At 39.0% G+C, this 24378-nt stretch overlaps 1 protein-coding gene across 7 annotated transcripts in view; it reads left to right on the top strand.

Moving 5' to 3' along the window:
* Nucleotides 1-24378, top strand: part of GRM7 (glutamate metabotropic receptor 7) — an 880365-nt gene that overhangs the window by 691796 nt on the left and 164191 nt on the right. For 6 of the 7 annotated variants that reach the window (XR_005795667.1, XR_005795668.1, XR_005795666.1 and 3 more), the window contains exon 8: nucleotides 21209-22144. The exons of the other annotated variant lie outside the window; for it this stretch is intronic. Coding sequence is in view for 3 of the 6 variants with exons in the window: in XM_040492101.1 (XP_040348035.1) it covers nucleotides 21209-22144 (936 nt within the window). In the remaining 3 variants the exon portion in view is untranslated. The remainder of the gene's footprint in view (nucleotides 1-21208; nucleotides 22145-24378) is intronic. 7 annotated transcript variants of the gene reach the window in all.

Genomic DNA, 24378 nt, shown 5'->3' with positions numbered 1-24378 from the left:
AAAAAAAAAAAAAAAAAAAAAAAAAGGAGCAGAATCACTACTCAACACAGTGGAACAGCTAGCAGCCCCTCATGTCATCAGTCTGAAATGTTTAAAGGGGAATCAGCATTTTGGATAATTAACGTAGATTAAGTTGTGTCTTTGATTATTTTCACCCTCTAAAGTAGGGTTTAAGAGACATAATACTTGTCATAAAGATCCATTGTGATCCAGACAAAGTGCCTGGCACATAGTAAGCATTGAGTTATTCCTACCTGTGGCTGTGTATAGTTTTAGTTTACATACTGATTTGACTAATCTTTGTTGGTTGTCTGTTTGATGCTAGGCCTTGTGCTGGCTGATAAGGACATGGTGGTGGACCAAAACATTGCCCTTTTGCTCAGTGAACTTGCCACTTGGTAGGGGAGGCAGATGACAATCACATGCTCTCTCACATACCATATCAAACTGCATCTGTGACAATGAATGATGCTATCAGTCCATTATAAGTGAATTTCACCAAGATGAGAGATTAGGAATGACTTCTTTGAAGAAGTGATCTGGGAGCTGAGGTCTGCAGGATGGAGCAGGAGCTAGCTAGGGAAGAGGAATCTATCAGAAAGAGCCATGTGTACTCAAAGATCTCCTATACGGGTAAGCCTTTGCAGAAAGCTAGGGGATCATGTCATTTGAGATAAGGCCAACAAAGTATGTCTTGAAGGCCACAGTTAGAATTATGGTACTTTGCTTAAGAGCATGGAAACACACCCATTTATAGGTTTTAAGCAGAGAAGAGTAGGGTTGCTGTGACTAGATTAGACTAGCCTTTTGAAAGATACCTGTATGTGGCAGATGGAGCCAAGCAGATGTGTTTGGATGAGCATGGAGATTCTTCTGAAAGTCCAGGGTTTCATGAGAAATGAAAAGAGTTCACTCTCTGGGGATAAAGATGGAGAGTGAGAAATGAAGTTGGCCAGGATAGGCACTTAGAAGGTTTAATTGACAGGACTTGGAGATAGATTAGTTAGGGAAGGACAATATGGAGGGTCACTCTCCAAGGATTCTGGATTCCTCAACTGTGGGCATAGCCATTCTTTTCACAGGGACAGTGCCTGATCGAACAGATCCTCAACTAGTTTTGAAGTTTGAGGATATATTTTGTAATTAATTTAAAATTAAAACTAGAATGGCAATATTTGTCAATTCAAAAAAAACATATTGAAGGAGGGAAAAGGAAATAAATTACCATGTATTCATCACTTTCTGTGTTTGGAGTCTTTTAATTTATGTTCATTCATCTTTTAGACACTTTTAAGGCAGACAGTTGCCTCACTGATTGAATCAGAAAAATGTTCTGAAAGATCTATTGACTTGCCTAACAATACAAAATAAAAGATAGGGAAAATATGTGTTGGGTCTCAGGCTTATATGAGACCAAAATCTACTGCAAGCTTTCTACCACAAAATATTTCCTCTGTACTTATTTCATGTTGGATTCCAGCCCTGGAGGAATTTATAGGAAGATGTAAATGCAAATCTTAGAGAGATGATGGTTATAATTCCACAGTGGAAGTTTAAGCAAGATGCCCTGGGTCTTTAGAGGAGAAAGCCTAAGATTTCTCTGAGCCTTCTAGAGAAGAGAGACTCTGAGCGGGGTCAGAGAAAGAGATTCACTTTGACCAGGGTCAAGGATGCACAGATGTGGCCGGCCTCTATGATGGATAGACTGATCACATGAAGAGGGAGAAGGAGGAGGGTGTGTAAAGACATGTTAACGCTACTAGAATTGTTGCCTACATTTAGAGACCCAAGTTTGCGCATGAAAACCGTAACTGAACATCATATTAAACATACTTGATAACGGTAAAAGACTTAACCTCATTAACAATCTTCAAATAATTTATAATTACTATTATTAAAAATAATTCTGAACAGAGGCATAAATATGCAAATTTCCTTTTCATTCCCGTAAGCCAGCCATTTATAAACAAGGCAGATCTTTTTATATCTGAGTGTGACCTCAGAGAGCCATAGAGTCCAGTGAAGAAGGGAACAATCCTTAGAAATAAGCAGGATTAATAATTAATGACTGCGGTTTTGAATCCCTTGGAGCTCTTCTCTTTTTTCCTCCTGGGTGGGGAGGGAAACACGGCAAAATTAAATAAGCACTGCAATTAATGAAGATATTTTTACAGATCGACTAAAATGTGTACAAGAAAGTAGAAGGCTTGTTTGCCTCTGGGAGTTTGGTTGCAAGAATGTAAAGAAAGTAACTCTCAGTAGTATGAGATTGTGTACCCTTTGAATTTTTAAAAGATAGGTATCTAAATACATTTTTAAAAGCCCATTATTTTTGTGTCCTTAAAGCCATCAAGATTATGGACTCAGACCCTTAACACCAGAGCCCAGGTTTCCTCATTCACAAAGCCCAGGGACTAATTCTTCCCTTGAATGGTTTATAATGAGGATTAGAGACTGTATATATTTAATGCCTAGCATTCAGTTCATGTTCAATAACAATAATTGTATTATTGAAGAGTAAAAACCTTTTTTCATAGGCTGCAGCTAAATAAAATATTTTCTGGCTGCGTTTTAGGTCTGAGGAGGTTTTGCAAGTAAAAATATTGGCCTGATATTGAAAAAAGTAAAAGAAAATATGTGAAGGCCTCCAGCACTGATAGAGTGTTTCTGGGCTATAGGAGAATTCCACATTCTAGTGCCAGGAGCCAAAGGGAGGGAAGAAAATAATAATAAATAACAACAACAACAACAATAAATTGATTAGTATTATTATGCTCAGAAAGCTTATCTGACCCAGGTGCAAACTTACTTCCTCTTCATCTCGTTGTATTTCCTAAGAGAATTCGAAGTTCATCTATTTCAGTAGATTGCATTACCTAAATGTTACTGACATAGTTTGGGCATTAAACTATTACCATTTTCAAGTTTTGGATTAAGAAACTAATTACAAGGCTTTAATAGATAAATCCTAGCTGCCAAGTCTTATGATTATTATAGTGCTGTCTATAAGGCTGAATAATTCTTTGATCTGTTCACATGGTAACTGTTTTGTAAAAACCATCTGTAAGGTTGTATTCAATCTTCAGAGCAGTCCTCAAGAATTGTGTTCAAATATGGCCATTGAAATCTGGGAAGCTTGTTATTAAAAGCATGTCCAACAAAGTGGTTAATTTTCCTCCGAGAAGATGTCAATTAACCCTAATAGAATTATTTTGGTACTGATTTTGTTTAATCAAACATCACAAAATAATTGAGCTCAGAACAAATGGCTTATTACAGAAATGTGCAGGTTGGCAAGAAAGACTAGAGAGTGCATTTCAATAATGCATATATATTAACAGTTACTTTTTTTCATTAAAATGGGCAGTTACAGAGGGACCTGGTGCTCCAGGCATCGATGGGATGTGTGGGCCTTACATCACTGCTTGGTTTCTCATCCCACAGAAGGTTCAGGGCTCTGACAGAAGGGAGCACTTGGAGGTTTGAAATGAAGGGAAAGTGGTGCTAATTTATCACCTAACAGGTCTGGGGTGGACAAAACCCAAGGTTTGTGACACACATTGATTTACAGACTTCCCACAAGCCATCCCTGCATCCAGGGTCTCCAGAAACATCTTTAAAAACATAATTTCAGCCACTATTTCAAACCTCTGGCTGCACATAAGAATCATATGGGGAGCTTTTAAAATCTACTGATATATAGGCCCTGAACAATTAAATCAGACCCCCTCTGGCTGGGCGGCCTTGATGTGGGTATGTTTCTTTTTTTCTTCTTTGATGTCAAAACCTCCCAACATATCCAGGGCGGAGTACTATGGCTTTGAGTCATCAGTCATTGTACGGGGTTATTTTGCAACTTCTCTGCAAAGGTGAGTTAACGTAGAGGATTAGTTTGTCAAACCCGATTTGCACAAATCAGTGATTTTACCCAGCGTATTAGCTCAGGCCACTGTAACAGAATACCACACACTGGGTGGCTTCAACCTCAGAAATGTATTATCTCCCAGTTCTGGAGACTAGAGTCCAAGATCAAGGTGCCAGCAGGCTTGGTGTCTGCTGAGACCTCTCTTCCTGGCTTGTAGATGCCAACTTCTTGCTGTGTCCTCATGTGTCCTTTACTGTGTACATACACACACTCCTGGCGACTCTTTATGTCTTATGAGGACACTGGTTCTGTCAGACTAGGGCCCCACCCTTGGGGCTTTGTTCAACCTTAATAATCTGCTTAAAGCCTCATCTCAAAATAGAGTCACATGGCATTAGGGTTAGGGCTTTAACTTAAGAATTTGGGGAGGACATTCTTCATGTCCATAAAACCCACTAACAAGCTTTTTACTTTGAATTCCAGAGTTACAAATAATTGTGAGACACAGACAAAGTAGGGAGAGGTCTGAAAGTATCAACACCATCCCCTGGGTCCTTTCTTGCCTTTGATCTCTGGGTAAGAAATGAGGTTTGTAAGTAATTTATGTGGCTACATAGAAAGAAAAAACTTTTTCTGGACATGAAACACCATTATTTTAAACTTAGATAGGCACACAGCTTACAAGGTGTTTTCTAGGATATCACACCCTGTAAATTGATAGATTCTAGCTGGTTTGTTTAACATAAGCAATTTCACACTGACTAGGTACATCGTGGATAGGAGCATCCCAGAGATAAGAATCTCCAGCTGCCATTGGTTTGTTTGCCGGGAAGCCCATTGTTATAAAAAGGAGACTTGACTCAGCAACTTTTTTTTTTTTTTCCGGAAGATGCCCCCATATTCACTCTCCCCTACTGCTCCATAAAGGAGGAAAATAAATGGTAGCCTTGCTGATAACCATATCCTTCATAGTAGGATGCACAACAGTTCTGGGTTGATCTCCTTCTTAGTCTCCGCCCTTATTGAGAGTGTTGTTAATCCCACATCTAGGCTCTGGACATTCTGACTTCAGTTCCTTAACATTTTGCTGTTAAGGTGTAGTCCTTAGACCAGCACTGTCACCTGGGAGCTTGTTAAAAATGCAAAATATCAGTCCCGCTCCAGGTGGACTAAATCAAACTTTGCACTGTAACAAGATTCCCAGGGGATTTGTTCACAAATTAAAGTTGGAGAGGCACTGTTACAACATGCCAGTCTTCTCAGCCTCAGGGCCTTAGCAGTAGCCCTGTTAATTCCCATGCTTGTGTCCTTACCTTTCAGGTCATAGCTTAAAAATTACCTTTTCTCTTTATCTATGGAGAGGAGCTGCCCCCTTGTTATTCTTGCATTAGTACATTATTTATTCCCTGCTTAACACTTGTTATAATATATGTTTTATTTGTTGTATTGTTTATTTGTCTTACTAACTTAAGCTCTTTGAGGTAAGGAATCCTATCCAACTGGATCATCAGCCATATCCTAATCATCAACACTTTGTGTATACTGGGTAGACAGTAAATAGTTGTTGAATCAATAATAAGCAAACTGATTTTCCATGATCTGGTGCCTGTCTGTGTCTGTCTCTAACATTATCTTCTTTATTTTTAACTTGTACCCTGTATTTCAGCTCAACTTAAAATACTTATAGCCCTTTATCCTCAACCCCATCCCTGAATTGAGTGTTTTCATGCTTTCTTGGATTTGTTTGAGCTGCTCACTCTTCCTAGTTGCTTTCTCCCCACTTTTGTCCCTCTAAAGAGTGCATATTCATCCAGAGACTCTGCTCCAGTATCCTACAAAGGCAGGTAAAGGATCAGTTGGGCCACAATTGTATCTTGAGTTACATTGGATTTTAGTGACATTTATGTGCAAATGTCCAGGATGACACCAGAATCCTATTGAGAGAGAAGAAGTAAGTGTTTCTCATATCTGTATTGTCATTGCTTAATGTGGTGCATGAGCACAGGAGCTTCTTAGTGGCCTTTGAATTAGGAGACAGGAGAAATACAAGATGATGTCTGGAGGATGATTTAAAAACATGTCTCCTTAAAAATTTTGCTGTGAAAGATCCTTTCCAGACATCATAGTTCCTGTAGTCCTGTATGCACTTTCCGTGATGAAAAAGTAGTTTTCATATCCCTTTATTTAGTTGTCTAGCATTCCTGGTTAGATAAGCTGAATCAAATAAACACTTCATTTGCCTTGCTTGCTGAAGATAACCTCGCTTCTCCCTGTAAAAATAAACAAATATGCTGTCCCCATTCATTCAAGCTATCATGACCAAATATCATTCACTGGGTGGCTTGTAAACAACAGAAATTGATTTTTCACAGTTCCGGAGGCTGGGAGGTCCAAGATCAAAACATCAGCAGATTCGGTGTCTGATGAAAATATGCATCCTGGTTCAGGAACCCCTGTCTTTTCACTGTGTCCTCATAGGGCTGAATGGGTGAGAGAGTGCTCTGGGATCTCTTGTGTAAGGACACTAATCCAATTCAAGATGGCTCCACATTAGTGACATAATTACCTCCCAGAGGCCCCATCTCCTAATATCATCCCATTAGGATTGGGCTTCAACATGGGAATTTGGGGGAGAATTCCGTCCATACCATATCCTGTTTGGTTTAGAGGTCACTTCTGTATTAGCTTTGTGAACTTTAAATGTGTGAGATCATAGACTCCATTTCTTAATTAGTCTAACATCTCCACAGCCTTCTGCAAAACTCCTTATGGCATGGGACAGAATTTAGTGGCGGTAGATGACTGCTTACTTAGATGTAGTGTGAACGATACCAAAGGGCTTCTTACCGAAATATGTCACTACCACATCTTCTGAGCTGACAACTGAGCCTATAATTCCAATTATTTGAGTTTTTTCCTTGGATTAATGTGGAGGTGTCTCTTAAAGAGGTAAATTTCCAATTCATCATTGAAAAGTTTATGGTTTAAACACTGCTGCCTTAAGCTCAATTTGTAGGCAGCTGTAGCCCATTGCCCTGTAATATGAAAGTTAACTTTTTAGTTTGGCTTGCCTGATGTTCATCAGGAAGACACATTTGGCTCAGTCTTGCTGACCTGAGTAGGGGAGAGGACATGCCAGTTAATAAGGCTGTGTGGTCAAAGGGGTGGAGGCAGTGAAAAAGAGAAAGCTAAAAAATTCATGAATACTAGTTTATTCTCTTTCTTATGAAAAAAAACCCAGAAGAAATAAAAATACTTACTTCAATTGAATATTAAGTATTTTTAAATAGTCTTATATATACAGTTGTATTTGTTTCTCCATTAGCTAACTCCACTTACTGGTGAGGAAATGAAGCTTCACGGGAGCCAAAGATGATCCAACTAGCATCCTGATGGGTGACAATCCATTTCATGTTCTTTGACCTTCCATGATGTGACAGATTACACTCATCCAAGAAGGGAAAAGATCTGAAAGATGGTGCTAGAATCCCAAAGTATTAATAAACTAATGTCACTATTTTCCCTAGTGTTATTGGACAGATACAGATTCTGCAGGATGTTGAGAAAATCGATGTTACAGAAGGGTAAAGAATGCTTGTTCTGCACTCAAATGAATTAGAAACCACTGTCTTAAATCAAAGCATAGTCTCTTTTTTTTTTTATAAATTTTTTTTTTCAACGTTTATTTATTTTTGGGACAGAGAGAGACAGAGCATGAACAGGGGAGGAGCAGAGAGAGAGGGAGACACAGAATCGGAAACAGGCTCCAGGCTCTGAGCCATCAGCCCAGAGCCTGATGCGGGGCTCGAACTCACAGACCGTGAGATCGTGACCTGGCTGAAGTCGGACGCTTAACCGACTGCGCCACCCAGGCGCCCCAAAGCATAGTCTCTTTTTAACAGCAAGATTTCTCAGGCTCTTTAATAAACTGTTCGTTGGTCCCTCCTGACATGGCAATGGTTAATGCGAGGTGACTGGGGTGGGGGGAGGTTCCTATGTTCAAAATAATATATTGCAGGGCTAGTATTCATCAGAATGAAATGTGGGTTAAGTTTCCTAAAAAAAAAAAAAAAAAATCAGTATAAAAACAATTTCTTTCCTCTAGTTTAGAAAAGGGAAGCAAAATACACAGAAAACAAAAAAATAAAAAAAAGAAAAAAAAAAAAAAAAAAGAAGGCAAATCAAAAGCCCTTCTGTCTCAGATGGTAAACTGATCAGCATTCTTCCCCATTTACCTGGCAGATAGCATGACTCACTCCAGGTGAGTGGGTGAAAAGCAATTTGCAAGTTGCCTCGGGTGTGAAAATCTAAGATGAATGGCTGAACTGGTTAGAAAAGAAGATTTAGTAGCAGTGATATGAGGACTTCTATTGTTCTTGCTTATATAGTTTGTCATATTTAAGCAAGTCAGAGTTGGAAGGCTCAAACAAAAAGCAAGAATACAGGAGTGTTGAAGGGCATTAACAAGAGGCCATTTTTTTTTTCTCCTAAGGATTTATCTGTTTATGTCCTAATCCTGGGAGGTCTTTCTTGGAATGGAATCTGTGGTGGTTCCAGTCCACCTTCTAGTCTCTAAAGGGTTTTAAAAAAATACATGGTGGGCCCCAGTTTTCAAAGTATAAGAGGTAGAAGAATAGTACAGATACAAATGCTAAGAGATGTCAACAAAGGGAGAGTGTATTTGTAGCAAAGAGGCATCAGGGAAGATTTGGGGCATTTGAGCTAGTTGTTTAAGAATTAGAGGAAAGCATAACAACTAAAGGCTGAGTGTGAATGGAAGAGTGCCAATGGGGAATCACAGGGTATCAAAGGGAAACATAAATAGTGCCCTTTTCTAGAAGAGTAATGAGTGTTAGGGTGGTTGGTGAATGCAGATGAGGCAGGAGAGCAGGGACTTGATTGCCAAAATCAGGTGTCTGCACTGTGTCAGGTGGGCAGTGGATTTTAATCCAAGCTGCAATAGACCCACACCTTCCAAGAAGGCAACTTCATGACAAAGAGTTTTTGAGCGGCTCCTCTAGGTACAAGGTAAACATAAGGAAACAACTTGGATGTGCTCTCTTCAAGTGGAGAGAGACAAAGAAGTAAACGCCTGGATGTTTCATTGACTATAACTGCTATAAAGAGATACCAGAATAATAAAGTAAGAAGTGAAAGGGAAGACCTAAAATCAGAAAGCAAGTAAGAGAACACAATAATGATAACTTTAGTAGACCCTTGTCATTGGGGGCAAAGACAAAATGGGTTCACAGAAGAAGACTGGAACAACAAACTTTGCAACTGTTATTTTTTGAGGGGAGCAAGGGAAGAGAGGTATCAAAAGTGACAGTATGGGGGCGCCTGGGTGGCTCAGTTGGTTAAGTGTCCGACTTCAGCTCAGGTCACGATCTTGCAGTCAGTGAGTTCGAGACCCGCATCAGGCTCTGTGCTGACAGCTCAGAGCCTGGAGCCTGCTTCAGATTCTGTGTCTCCCTCTCTCTCTGCTCCTCCCTCACTCACACTCTGTCTCTATCTCTCAAAGATGAATAAATGTTAAAAAAAAAATTAAGTGACAGTATGGTCACTAATCATGATTTGAATAGACATAACTCATTTAGTTTTCACCATGTGTAAAACAATGTGTGTCACATACACTAATTTTCTCAGTAAGTCTAGGATGTACTCTTACCATCTAAATTTCATAGATCAAAAAATAAAGCTCAGAGAACATAAATGCCTTGTCCAAGATTACTCTGTTAGGATTTTAGCACATGTGCCTCTGAGTTCCACATTCATGTTAACTACTCCATTATACCAAGACAGTTTGGAGAGGGTAGGTGAAATCAAGAAAGGGAAGAAAAATGCTATGTTCACTTTTTGATGCGTAGAGTCTGAAATGCCGCTATCACATTATCGCTGGTGATATTCCATTGGAAGAGTCAGCACTCAAGAGTGAACGGAGAATTGGGAATGGCCATCCTAATGTTCTTTGCATGGCTTAAGTTGCTCACTGATGCCCTAGCATATTCTAATGACAATTATTCAGGAAGCTACAATGTGTCAGGCACCATGCTAATTCTTTAGACATGTTATCTCCTTCAGTCTTCATAACCAATAAGCTTGGCAAAAAGATATTCTGATTGTCTACTTGCCTTTGGGTATAAAGTCTGGACGTAATGAAATCTATCTTTGAACCCAGGATCCCAGGAAAGTTGGACTTCACAGATCATGCTCTTTCTACTTTGAGCTGTAGCTTACCTTGCTAATGGAGAAGGTAGTATTCAGAGAAAATTTTGTTACTCCAAAATGGGTTTGCCTCTTGGTTGATGCTGAGTGAAAGATACAACTGAACGAAGGAATAGGAAATGGGAGGATTTTTTTTTTGCAACAAGTCAAGGAAAACACTGGAGATCTTTCCCAAAGCTGTGTCTCCCTGAACAACAAAATTGGGGAAGTTTTAAACTTAGGGTGCTTGCATGCTAGGCAGTTCAGCATGGAAGTGGGGCAAAAGTCATCTTAAGGTGACAGAATCCAAGTCAAGATCAGGAGGTTCCACAAGAGTCAGCATCATCAGTTCTCTGGCTTTTGTTGGTTTAGTATTTGAGTGTTCACAGGGCTTTAAATCTTGCAAAGATAATTCAAGAGTGTGCATAAGGTTAATCAATTTTTGCTTTTGAACCAGCACTGGGACTTTGACCACTGATTTATTGTCCCCAATATGATGATTATATCTGTGGCTATTCTAACATTCTTTTGTTGCCTTAAAATCATTATCTACTGGGGTCTCTTCTTCTGCAATTTTGACATATTCCAGAAAGTTATTTTTTTTTAACGTTTATTCATTTTTGAGAGACAGAGAAAGAGAATGAGCAGGCTAAGGGCAGAGAGAGGGGGAGACACAGAATTCGAAGCAGGCTCCAGGCTCCGAGCTATCAGCACAGAGCCCTACACAGGGCCTGAATCCACCACGCATGAGATCATGACCTGAGCTGAAGTCAGACGTTCAACTGACTGAGCCACCCAGGTGCCCCAACATATTCCAGGAAGTTCTGCAAGAAATGTGCTTTGGGCAAGTAGTGCTAGTCAGGCATAGATCACAAGATGGCCAGAAGCCTAAAATGAGTTTTCTTATGTCAAGAAAGCTATACCTTGTCTTCATTTGCCTAGGAGCCCCTAGCTCTTTCTGCCTATATGATCAGGTGTAACTGAGCCAACATGAGTTCACTCCTCAGTGAGTCAGAACCTGCACTAGGTTGAGTTGTCCCACAATGAAAACTTTTATTTGCAGCAAACAAGGAGATCATGAGGAGTGGTTTCCCAAGTGGTGATTCTCTGGGAGAGGGCATAGGGGAGCCTTGCCATCCTATGTAGAGGTGGGCATAAGTCACACATGTGCCTGAAGTAAACAAGCTTATATATACTTACATTGTATGTTATGTAAATGAGACTAAGACTCCTCCTTGGGTGGAGAGTTTAGTGCTACAATGAGGTAAAGGTAATTGTAGGTCATTCTAGAGGTGACTCCACGATCCATCTGTGCAGGCACAACTCAGGTTTAGCTGAAAAGGTCTAGGTGGTCTAGGTCTAAGGCAGGTATTGTCAGGAGAGTCTATCACCTGGGGTGGTTTCAGGTTTCATTTGTCTGTGTTAAGGGAAAAGCCAGAAAGAAGAGCTCAGGGAAAAATGTAAGACAGAGGTTAGTGAGTACAAGCAGGTGGGCAGTAAAGACCAAGTCTTGGGGTCTAGCTGGTGACACAGAGACCTATTCAAATCAAGTTCTGCCCTTGGCTGCAAATTGTCCATGACTTGTTTTTCTCCTTTTCTGTGATGTGTTAATTGTATTAATTTCCCCTCTACCTAGCATTTCAGTGCTCCATATTTAATTCCCTTTTTTCCCTGAAGAAAATGCCAAAGACTTTTCAACTGTAAACTTTCACTCTATAGATGTATAGTAAATGACCTGAAAACAGGGAGACTCACATACATAATTAGGGATCCTTTCATTGTTAGTTAGAATCAAACTCGAATTTTGGCTGGGGAAAATCAGTTCTAGAGGACTGGTCAGTCTCCTCTGTCCTTCACACTGCCATTCACCCATTCAGTCCAACAATGTTATGGAGCCTCCTCCCAGATTTTGAGTTTCTAACAAGTGAATAAAGTGGACAGAAGCTCTGATTTCAAGAAGCTTAGGTATAAATTGGGAGTTAAGACCTTAATGAAGTAACATATGTGCATAATTACAAATTGTGTTAAGTTCTTTAAGGGGGGGTCTTGAGAGTTTATTAAAGGAGGAACCAATTCAGTGGGGGTAGGGACCTCCTGAGCAAGAATTTAGTGAACCGAAGAATCACAGAGCAGCATATTGTGGCCCATACTCATGCTGGGGCAGGAACCTTCATGGAACCCAGCTAAAGCCTATTGCTCTGCGTGTCTGCTGGATTATGACGCATCTAGGATGTTTTATAGCAAGAAGTCACTAAAGAGCTTAAGCATAAAGGTGACATGACCAAATCAGCATGCTAAAGGACCCCTCTGGCTGTAGCGCAGCTAATGGGATTAGGAGGGAGCCAGCAGGAAAAGGGAGGTGGGGAAACTCCACAGAAAGATTTTGCAGAGGAGATGGTGATAGCAAAGATGAGAAAAGAGGATTCATTTCTCTAAGGCACTTTTTTTTTTTCTGTTTTGTTCTCAGCAAATAAACAGGGTGCAGCACCAAAAAGTTTGCAGGCATGCCTCAGAGGTAGTACGGGTTTGGTTCCAAACCACCACAATGAAGTGTATATCACAGTAAATACTGTCAGATGAACTTTTTGGTTTCCCGGTGCATATAGAAGTTTATACTAGACTTTAGTTTTTTAAGTATGCAATATGGCATTGTGTCTTAAATAATGTACATAACTTAAAGAATACTTTATTGCTAAAAAATGTTAAGCATCGTCTGAGCATTTGTCAACTTGGGTTTATTTTGTTGTTTTGTTTAGGTTTGGTTTGGTTTGGTTTTTTGCTGGTGGGGTGTTTTGCCTTAATGTCAGTGTCTCCTGACTGATCAGGGTGGTGGTTGCTGAAGGCTGGCATGGCTGTGGTAGTTTCTTAAAATAAGACAACAATGAAGTCCGCCAAATTCATTTCCCTTGAACACTACAGCCCATTGTAGGGTTATTAATTACCTTAATTTCAGTACTGTTGTGTCTTAGGAAACAGGGAAGCCTAAGGAGAGGCAGGAAGATGGGGGAATAGCTGGCTGGTAGAGTAGTCAGAACACACACAACATTTATTTATTAAATAAATTATCAATTAAATAAAACCCACTCACCATTTTATGTGGGAGTGGTTCATGGCAGCCCATAACAATTATAATTGAGCATTAGAGATCATGAATCATGGGTAATCATAACAGATACAATAATATGAACAAATTTAAAATATTGTGAGAATTACAAAACATGATATAGAGATACAAAGCGAAAAATGCTGTTGGAAAAATGGTGCCCACAGACTTGCTCAGTGCAAGGTTGCCACAAACTTACAGTTTGTAAAAAATGCCATACCTCCTAAGGGCCATAAAAGGAAGAGCAATAAATCAAGATGTGCCTGTATTTAATAAATAGTTTGTTATATGAAATGATTAACTTAAGTGATTTCAAGAGGTAAAATCTACATGATGTGTTGGTAACTTAACTATGAGGGGCCAAGAGAATGGAAGATGTTGAAGATGACAAAACTTATGGTTTACAGATACATAAGGTTGCCATGCACTAGGGCTTTGTCATTTTGTTTTCTTTGGATCTGTGTCAGTGAATATTTTCTATAAAGGGCCAGATAGTATATACTTTAGGCCTTGCGGTCCATGCATTCACAGCTACTCACTTCTGCCATTGTAACAAAAAACTGGCCATAGACAACATGTAAGTGAACAACTGAGATGATGCTCTGATACAATATTATTGACAAAACAGGCAGTGGGCAGGATTCAGCCCACGGGCAGTAGTTTGCCAGTCCCTGAGTAAATCATGAGTTTAATTTTAAACAAGTTTAATGGGAGGTATTTTTGAGGCATCCACACGAATATGTTCGTTCATGTTATTATTAGAATATGTTATTGTTAGATCCAGCTTTTTTCAAAAGTACTTTGAAATGTATTTAATAATTACACAAGATTAAATACCTAATATTTGATTGCTAAGCATATTTTAGGGAACTGTCCCCAGAGAGGGAATAGATCAGTGGTCACTTGTAGTCAGCATATACACTGTAAGGAGATGGCTTCTATAGTGACAGTATTGTTTCAGAAATAGGCAGCTAACTAGTGTCAGCAGATGTGCACTGTTTGGCCCTTAGAGTATATGATATCTTTAAAAAGGCATCAACTTTTAAAAAAAGTCAGAAGGTTCCATATATTCTGAGTAGGGGGTGGGGAGGATAAAAAAGAAGTTCTGAAACCAAGCCTAGTCATCCCTTTTAGTTAGAAATAGAGAAAAGCTTCATAAAGAATGAGAAACCTAGATTTACTGTAGGGGGAAACTGTTCAGTTAATCTGGGAGGTTTCAATTATATACACTTAAAAACAAGCACCCACCCACTGTTGCTTGTATTTGAGGGAAATACAGGCATTGAAACAGTGAGTGCAGATCATTTAGGCAGAACTATTATGAAATCTCTTCTTGATGTATAATTTAACATCTATTTCTAAGTATGCATAATCTTACTGTGTTCCTTTAGACTTGGTTGTTTTGGGGACAGAAATGTCTCACTACCTCTCCATTCATTTACTTTCTATGTTCTGCTGCCATAGGCATTTTAAATTGTTTGGCCAATGACATAATGAAACGTAAGCCTAGAGACCTTACTGACCATGCAACTCTGTAATTTCACGATAGCTTCATACTGTCCCATTAAATTGTCAGAGTATCACTGAGCATTTTATGTGACCCATTCTGACTTTTAATGAGAGATACTGTATCGTAAGGTTGAGAATAGAAGTCCAGGCAAGACCACCTCTGTGGTCACTAAGTTGTCTACACAGCACAAAGATTTTCTTCCAAACCCCAGCTCTTCAGAGTGTGTGGTTCAGTGGTTCCCAAACCTGTCTACATTTCACCTGAGGATTTTTAAAAGACACTGATGCTTATTTGAAAATTTTAGAGGCTCTCCAAGTGATTCACATGTGTGGCAGGTTTAGGAACCACTGGCTTAATTCAAAATAAAATCTCTATGACAGCATAAATTTATCCATGTCCTGGACTTCCAGAGGCTCGGCGGTGAGATGAAGCTCTGGATCTTTCCATGAGAATGCCCAGGTTCTACCATAGCAAAAAGCCTTTCCTAACAATATGGTGGTGCCACTTTCTTCCTAGAGTACATAAAAACAAAGATGATTCTTGGGACACCTGGGTGGTTCAGTTGGTTAAGCGTCCAACTCCGGCTCCGGTCATGATCTCCGGGGTTTGTGAGTTTGAGCCCCACAACAGGCTCTGTGCTGACAGTTCAGAGCCTGAAGCCTGCTTCAGATTCTGTGTCTCCCTCTCTCTCTTCCCCTCCTCTGCTCTCTCCCTCTCTCTCTCTCTTTCTCTCTCTCTTAAAAAAAATGTTCTTTTATAAAGTTTGAATAGGTAGAATATGAATTAATGAGTGTTTTTATCGTAATATGGCAGCCCTGAAATTCTGTTTCATAGTCTAGTCATACTGCCTATGGTTTAAAAATAGAAGCTGAGTCTTAAAAAAGAAAAAGCCATTGAATGCTGCTACAGGATTCCTTGCGAAGCTCTTGGTAGCCCCTCTATCTTGCTTATTTGAACCCCCCCCGCCCCCTGCAGAACTGAAACCTGGCTCTTTTCTAATATCAAGAATGAAATATTCCTGTTCATTTTTCCTAAAACGCTCTTTCCAAAAATTAGACAGGACAAATATATTTTAATGAACAAATAGTGTTTTAATAAGAAGGCTCTTTTAAAATTAGCTTATTCTATTAAGGTTTTAATAAGTAAAAAAATAATATTGTAGAGAATTATTCAATAAAAGCACCAGCCAGCTTGGTCTACAGAGTAAGCGTAGGAAACATGCAAATGGAATTTCACTAAAGAAAATATCCCTGCAGTGACAAAATTTTCACTTAGATAGAAAATATCTATGTGGGGAAAAGAACAGATCTCTACTAGATACAAATGATACACCAAACAGTGTATTCTGCTTTTGTTTGAGTTCTGCCTTTGGCAGTAAGACAGCAACTAATTTGGTTTATTTTAAAATTCCAGTGATTATAAGGTCTGCACATTCCCTGTGAAGTAGCTCACTCTCTACTAGAGCCAGACCCCAATTTTTCTTTGCCAATCACATGTGCTACAGAACTTGAGCTGACAGGTGCTTTTTCATTGTTTCCTCTCTGAGCCAGGAGCAATGGAGTCCCAGCTGACATTCTGAGTCTGGGGCTTTCCTACTCTCTTTTAAGAGCATTCCCAGGTACGATCTCACATGTCGGTGAGTTCGAGCCCCGCGTCAGGCTCTGGGCTGATGGCTCGGAGCCTGGAGCCTGTTTCCGATTCTGTGTCTCCCTCTCTCTCTGCCCCTCCCCTGTTCATGCTCTGTCTCTCTCTGTCCCAAAAATAAATAAAAAAACGTTGAAAAAAAATTAAAAAAAAAAAAAAGAGCATTCCCAGGAGACAAGACAAGTGTTTCTGATCATTTGTTGTTTGAAAGTCCCTTTTCCTTCTGGAGCTACTTGCTATCCCTATTAGAATTTGAATTATTGGCTAATTGTCTAACAGTCTCAGAAGGTCTTCACATAGTAAATGCAGAAGTAAGAAAAAGTGTATTTGTTAGAATGTTTCATTGCAAGTAGTTGACTATGCAGGCAATATTGGCCAACCACTAAGGAAAGTTTATCATTTCATGTTCAAAATTCAGGGGCACATTAGCACCAGTGTTGGTTAATTTGGTGACATCATTATCGTACTGTTAAAGAATGATTAATGAAGATCATTTAGATGATAGAAACTAACTTTAAACACTTGATGAACTAGACAGTCTCCTTTCAGAGAACCACAAAATGGGATGAAAGGCAGGAAGCTTTTTACAGGATAAAGAATAAACAACAAGGAAAAGACAAATAGAAAAGAACTGATAGTCTGGGGCCATATAGTCAATCTTGTTTGGGCCAAGAAGGCTCAGAGTTGGTTTGGCATTCTGAGACTGGCTAACTGAGTACACTGTGTGTCTGGTCAAGGGGAACTTGTTTATAGGGGCACAGAACTTATCCAAGTTTGGTTTGCTGAGGTGACATCCTGAGCAGCAGTGGCTCCATCTGGGGCCCAGAAATTATTTCAGCACCATCAAAGACAAAAATTCTTTTTTTATCTATTGTTTTCTATCCTCAGGATATGGGCTTTTTTCCCATAAGCTTGTCTTCATGGTTAAAAAGTGGCTGCTGCAGCTCCATACATCATGTTTGTACACATCAGAGTTCAAAGGCTAAAGACCATAGATCTCTTCCTTGTATCTCTTTTAAGAGCGAAGAACCACATTCCTAGGACTCGACATCAGGCTTATGTTTGCTTTCATTGCCCAGAACTACATTTCTTTCCTAAACAATTGATCTGCCTATCCATATAATCTATTTCAACATCTCTTCCCCATGAGCCAGCTACTGAGCAGACCCAGTATCCAATGACTATAAACAATGGTGTCCGGGAGGAAAATGCATCCTTAATCAGGGAATGTAGAACTGTATCTTCTAAAGAAGATGGCAGTAAACATCCTAGCCCTTTTTTCTAATCTTTCTGCACCTTCACTTTGGCTTTCCAGCTAAGGGAAACTTGGTTTTGTGGCAGCCATCAAAATAGAATAGAAATCTACATTCCTACTAGCCTCTGGCAAAGAAAATTGACACTATACTTGAATATTCATAGTCCTAAATGAGTATTCTCCCTTTAATAAGTATCCATGGGCATTTGCAGCTGACTGTTTATTCTTATGAAACAAGCCACTGAGTGTGTGTGGATGGGTATAGATATACACAAATCATATGTATAGCTTTAGAAGAATTCTCACTTACTAGAGCTTTTAAAGGTTACGTGGTATCTTCATTCAACACAATATATTTTCAATAATGATTTTTTTGGCAAAGCGAGTAAATTAGACTTTTGTTCATTTGGTGCAAGAGGCAACTTTGTTGCTGTAATATATACAATTAAACGGAGTTGAGATGTACTTTAAATGAAAATTGAAAACAAATTAAGTAATCAGTCAATGTAATGTTTGTGGTTATAGCTCTTGTATATATTTGGATAAGTTAAGGGTGGAAAAAAGCTGTTCAGCATTGCTGGGCATTTTATTTTATTCCAAGGGGAAAGAAGTAGCTGGCAACATTTGAAATTGGCTGTAAAATATTACAGATAATGATAATTTGTTTTTATATTTGTATGAGCCCTTCATCTATTCCCATAGATCAAGTTTAATCATATGGCATATTACTATCTACTAGTGTTAGAATTAGGCAATCTGAAGTTTAGCTAATGAAATATATTTATAGGTTTTTGGCTTTTTTTTTTTTTTGGTTAATCTTTCTTACTAACCAGGAGTAGGACCTTTTAATTTGACATTTGGAAACATTTGTATTAATAATAGCAATTTTTTAGGTTCCATCTTCTCGCAGTTTGACATTTGTAAAGTTAATGTGTATCTTTTTATCGCTTATTACAAATTATTTCCTTAATTTTATGACTTTGGGATGGCTGCCAGTGACTTACTGCCTCAAAAATCATGATGTTGAGAAAGAGATGATTATGTTTTATATTTAGTTAGATTTATTAGTGCTGACTTGGGCTTTGTGCTGAGGCAAATGGGTTTACACAAGTCATCTGAAGATTTTTGGGTCTCTGCTTAAAGTTCAAATTCAACCATTACAAGGCTATGATAATTTATGAAGCTTAATCCCTGAGCCATTATTTTTCACAGTTAACTACATTTGTTTTAGATTTTGAATGGGGATCTTAACTCGGGTTTTGATGCAAGTATCACACCCTGCTATACATTGCATTCTGTTTTAATACAGTACTAAACTTCCAAGAGCAATAAATTAGTTTGCTTTCCCCCTCACCTCTTAAAATTATGCATTTTTAAAAAGCCTCTGATTTTCCAGTATTTTTCTGTCCTATTTTTTTAGTCCAACTGTATTAAAAAGGTGTGGGGGATAAGGGGTGCCTGGGTGGCTCAGTCAGTTGAGCATCTGACTTCTGCTCAGGTCATGATTCATGGGCTATCAGTTGGTGCCCCATGGACTTTGTGCTGACAGCTTGGAGCCTGCTTTGGATTCTGTGTCTCCCTGTGTCCCTGCCCCTCCCCTGCTTGTGCTCTGACTCTATTTCTCTCTCTCTCTCTCTCTCTCTCTCTCTCTCTCTCTCTCTCTCTCTCTCAAAAATAAATAAACATTAAAAAAAAAAAGGTATGGGGAATTTCAGCTAAATTTGTTCATTGGCATTTATTCTACGAATTAATTTTCTGACTTAAAGTCATATTTAATTTATATTTTTTATTTAAGTTATTTAATACATGTATTTTTCAGGACTGTTGATCACAAGTAACAGAAATGCCATTGAAAGTGTTTCAGCATAGCAGAATTTACTGGCTTGTATAATGGCACAGTCTAGGGAATTCATGCTTTAGGCATGGCTGTCTCAAGTACCTCAAACAGGCTCCTTAGTAATCTCTCTTCTTCTCTTTCTCAGTAATGCTTTTCTTTTTGTTGACTTCTCTCTCTTAGAAACTCCTTCATTCTTATAGCCTTGCACACTGGCATCATTATATCCTACAAACTGCCAGTCCAACAAAAATGAGAGATTTTTATTACATATAATCTCAGTAAAAATGAAATTAAATTCCTCTCCATTCTATAACAATCCCATCCCTGACCCATATTCTGTGGCTAGGAGGTTAGAATGTATCCATTTTTGACAAAGTGTGGTCCCTAGATAACCCCCAGAAACATCACCAAAGATTTGGTTAGAAATACTTATTCTCAGATCCCTTCTATACCCAGTCAAAAAATCCTACTGTGGGACCCAGTATACTGGGTGGTAAGGAACCCTCCTAGTGAAGCATTCTCAAGCTTGAGAACCCCTGCTGTACATTAACTGGCCAAGACTGGGTCATGTGAGCAACTCCTGGAGCTTCAGTGTAAGTTTCATCTCACAGCAAGCATGTAGAAAAGAGTTCTGAGGAACCAATATCAGGAAAGAGGAAGAGTAGATGGTGTGCTGACAAGAGATCTCTGCTACAATGAAATTTCAGCCCGACACTACTTTTTCTTTGTTTCTAATGACATTATTTCTCAGAACACTGTTGATTATGAATTCCCCTCTAGAAAACCACTATTCTAATTAAAGCAAATCAACATTCATCCTCCTCTAGGATACGGTATTTTAGTTTTAAATTTCATCTCTGAATAGGTAGGTACGTGGCCAATATTGAAAGGTTTCCAGACCATATTTTTTTTTTATTCAAATGCTTACCAATTACTTAGATATGGCCAACTACCATTATATACCCTTCAGTAATGAACCTTATTACTCCTATGTGATAAATAATAGACTAAAATGAATTTGCTTCAAAATTTCTCATTGATAATGGCAGTGATGCCTACAGAATTTTAGGAAAGGTAGTCAACATTGCAATATCACCTAAAATAATTTTAAAACAAATTTTTAAAAAGCAGCTAGTAAGGGAGATGCATGTAACATTTCACATTACTTAAAATTTGTGTTTTGATTTATCATTTGTTAAAGATTTGTTAAAGATCCAAAGGTAGTTGTTTATTTTTTTTTGTTGTTCATTTGTTTTGTTTTGTTTTTGTTTTTTCCTTTTAGTATATTCTTACTTGGAATGTGTAGGGTAGGAATAGGGAATATGTATTTTTTAACAGTTGCCACAGGGAATTTTTTTATTATTATTATTTCTTTATTTTGAGAGACAGAAAGAGCATGAGCCGGCAAAGGGCAGAGAGAGAGAGGGAGAGAGAATCCCAAGCAGGCTCCATACTGATTTGCGGCTTGATCCACGAACTGTGAGATCATGACCTGAGCAGAAATGAAGAGTCTGGATGCTTAACCGACTGAGCCACCCAGGTGCCCCAACCACAGGGAAATCTTAAAATCAGGCATGTTTGGCATACTCCATAGTAGCAAAAAGTAAGGATGCTGTGGTGGAATAGTTGAGGTCAAATCTTGGTCTTAGTTCAAACTAACTGTAGGGAGGTGGGTAGTTCTTTAGCCTTGTCAAGTCTCAAATGCTGCTTCTATCATTGTTGTTGTTTCCTTCTCTCCCTTTTCTCTTAACTAATCTGCCAGTTACACCTTCTCATTTCTTATGCTGCAGATAGAGGACATGCAGTGGGGTAAAGGAGTCCGGGAGATCCCCCCCTCAGTGTGCACACTGCCATGCAAGCCTGGGCAAAGAAAGAAGACTCAGAAGGGAACTCCGTGCTGCTGGACCTGTGAGCCTTGTGATGGCTACCAGTACCAGTTTGATGAGATGACATGCCAACATTGCCCCTACGACCAGAGGCCCAATGAAAACCGAACCGGCTGCCAGGATATCCCCATCATCAAATTAGAGTGGCATTCCCCCTGGGCCGTCATCCCTGTCTTCCTAGCAATGTTGGGGATCATTGCCACCATCTTTGTCATGGCCACTTTCATCCGCTACAATGACACGCCCATTGTCCGGGCATCTGGGCGGGAACTGAGCTACGTTCTGTTGACTGGCATCTTTCTTTGCTACATTATCACTTTCCTGATGATAGCCAAACCTGATGTGGCCGTGTGTTCTTTCCGGAGAGTTTTCTTGGGCTTGGGTATGTGCATCAGTTATGCAGCCCTCTTGACAAAAACCAATCGGATTTATCGCATATTTGAGCAGGGCAAGAAATCAGTGACAGCTCCCAGACTCATAAGCCCAACATCACAGCTGGCAATCACTTCCAGTTTAATATCAGTTCAGCTTCTAGGAGTTTTCATTTGGTTTGGTGTTGATCCACCCAACATCATCATAGACTATGATGAACATAAGACAATGAACCCTGAGCAGGCCAGGGGAGTTCTCAAATGTGACATTACAGATCTCCAAATCATTTGCTCCTTGGGATATAGCATTCTTCTCATGGTCACATGTACTGTGTATGCCATCAAGACTCGGGGTGTCCCAGAGAATTTTAATGAAGCCAAACCCATTGGATTCACTATGTACACGACATGTATAGTGTGGCTTGCCTTCATTCCCATTTTTTTTGGCACTGCTCAGTCAGCGGAAAAGGTAAGTGAAAATGCACACCACACCACACATTCAAAATATGTCTGTTTTTGTAAATATTGAAACCAAATTGATTGTATAAAGCAAGAAGTTTTATATCCTGAATTACTAGGCTTCAGTGCTACAGGAATCTAAAATCTGCAGGGAACTGTGCCACATTCATTTCACTGGAAACCAACAAGAGGTAGCTTTTTCAAGTTAATTTGTGATGGAATTATTCAGTGTAGCAAGAGCTCATCCAGTATAAAATCATGCAGTCTGTCCAAATGAAATCTTCCTATTCATTCATTACCCGCCCTCTCTTCTTACACATATATTTCCTTGGGATAGGAGAAAAAGGCCACAATGCTTCACTGGGATGAAGATGGTCATTACTAGCTCTCTCTGTCTTGTTAGTGGCTTTCTAGGTTTTCACCGCGGATTGGACCTAGTTTGTGAGCAACACAACATACTAGAAGTTCCGTTTGCATATTTATATATATATATATATATATATATATATATATATATATACATATATACACACACACATACACACACACACATATATATGATATATATTTCATACATATTCATCCACTATATATTTATGTGTGTGTGTATATATATACATGCATATACATGTACATATATACATACCTACATATATGCACACACACATACACACACACACATATATACACACATATATATAGTGGATGAAAATAGGAGAGTTTTGGTTATCACTGTATCCTGGGCTCCCTAAAGCTAGATATACATCTGTCACATCAAGTGATTCAGAGTGACATGAGAGACTCAACTTTCTAGCCATGGGAGGGACAGTATGTAGTACAGCAGGTGTCATCAAACTGTGGAAACTCAAAGTTGGCAAAATTAGTGGACCCTAATATGTTGGTCCTAGATATGGTTAGTGTGCATTCTCCCCCCCCCCCCATATAGTTATACAGTTTTATGAGTCTGTAAGTTAGGCAGCCCTAATGTGTTGATTCTTAAAGCAATTAATATATGTCCAGCTGTAGGTTCAACAGGCATGCAATTAGGCACTGCTAAAGCCTTGATTCTACATGAGATTCCTACACATCTTTTATACTCACCTGGATTTGGTTTTGTGTGTATGCAAATTGGGCAGTTCTAATATGGTGATCTTAATAAGATGTGCTGTCCTTCATTCCTTAAAGTCAGCTCTGGCATGGTGGTACAGCTAAAGCCAGAACCAAGACCTAGAGCACTAACTGGAACACTGTATAAGAGAGGGCATGCATATAGCTTGATTAGAAGTGAAAATGTAGGGAGTGTAGCCTGATTCTGTGTTACTTTGTAGGAGTCTCTGAAGCATTCAAGGACTTAGTGCCCTAAATGAGGAAAACAAGGATTGAAGTAGGAATCTCTACAAATTCACAAATCTGTGCCTCTAGGAATTCATTGAATCTGAATTTTTCATTATTACTTCTCTTCTCATATAATCCTGTAAATTATTAATGACCTTTGACTGGTGTTCCAATGGAGAAATTGTGTGATTCAGAATCCATCAGTTTGGACTGTGTGGGGTTTGGGGTTTTTTTGTTTGTTTATTTGTTTTTAATGAGTATCTCATAAAACCACAGAGAATTCTGAAACCAAGGACAGTGAATGGTTCCAGATATGGTTTTAGTCATGAATGTCTTAGAGGAAGTTCTAAAATACATGCTCAACAAGCATAGTATGTTTCCAACAGTATGTTTCAAATTCATAATGCATGTTTACTGTCTGTGAAACCAACTTGAATTGCATTTTATTGCTTCTATCTATCCCTGGGCCAAGGGAATAGTAAAATATGAGTTAGGGTAGTGAAACGCAATAGAGAGAAAAAGGAAAAGAATTTCCCAAACGTATGCTAGTAAGTTGATAACCATTGAACTTTTTATGGGAAATGATGTGTATTATCAAAACCTATGAAGATAATAATTATTTTTTATTAAAACAAACACAAATCCCTATGTAACAGGCTAAAAACATTAAATCCTTTTCTTATAAATTTATTGTTGGGGAATATAAAAGGCAGGAGTACCTGCAGTTTTATAGATGGTCCCTGTTGTAATGATATTTGACAATTCAAGGCTCTACCCTTTAATTTGTCATTTCTAGCCCTTTCTGGTCATGACTGTGAATCCTTTCTGTAAGATCATGGGTATAGTCGACTCATTTAAATACCTGAAAGTGATAGACGGCTTCAGGAATTGAATTCACTGGTTCCAGTT

Source organism: Herpailurus yagouaroundi, unplaced genomic scaffold, assembly GCF_014898765.1.
Source record: "Herpailurus yagouaroundi ecotype Mexico unplaced genomic scaffold, PumYag 183, whole genome shotgun sequence".
Classification (NCBI taxonomy): domain Eukaryota; kingdom Metazoa; phylum Chordata; class Mammalia; order Carnivora; family Felidae; genus Herpailurus; species Herpailurus yagouaroundi.
The sequence above is the reverse complement of the archived record's forward strand: the minus strand, read 5'-3'. Positions and strand labels throughout refer to the sequence as shown.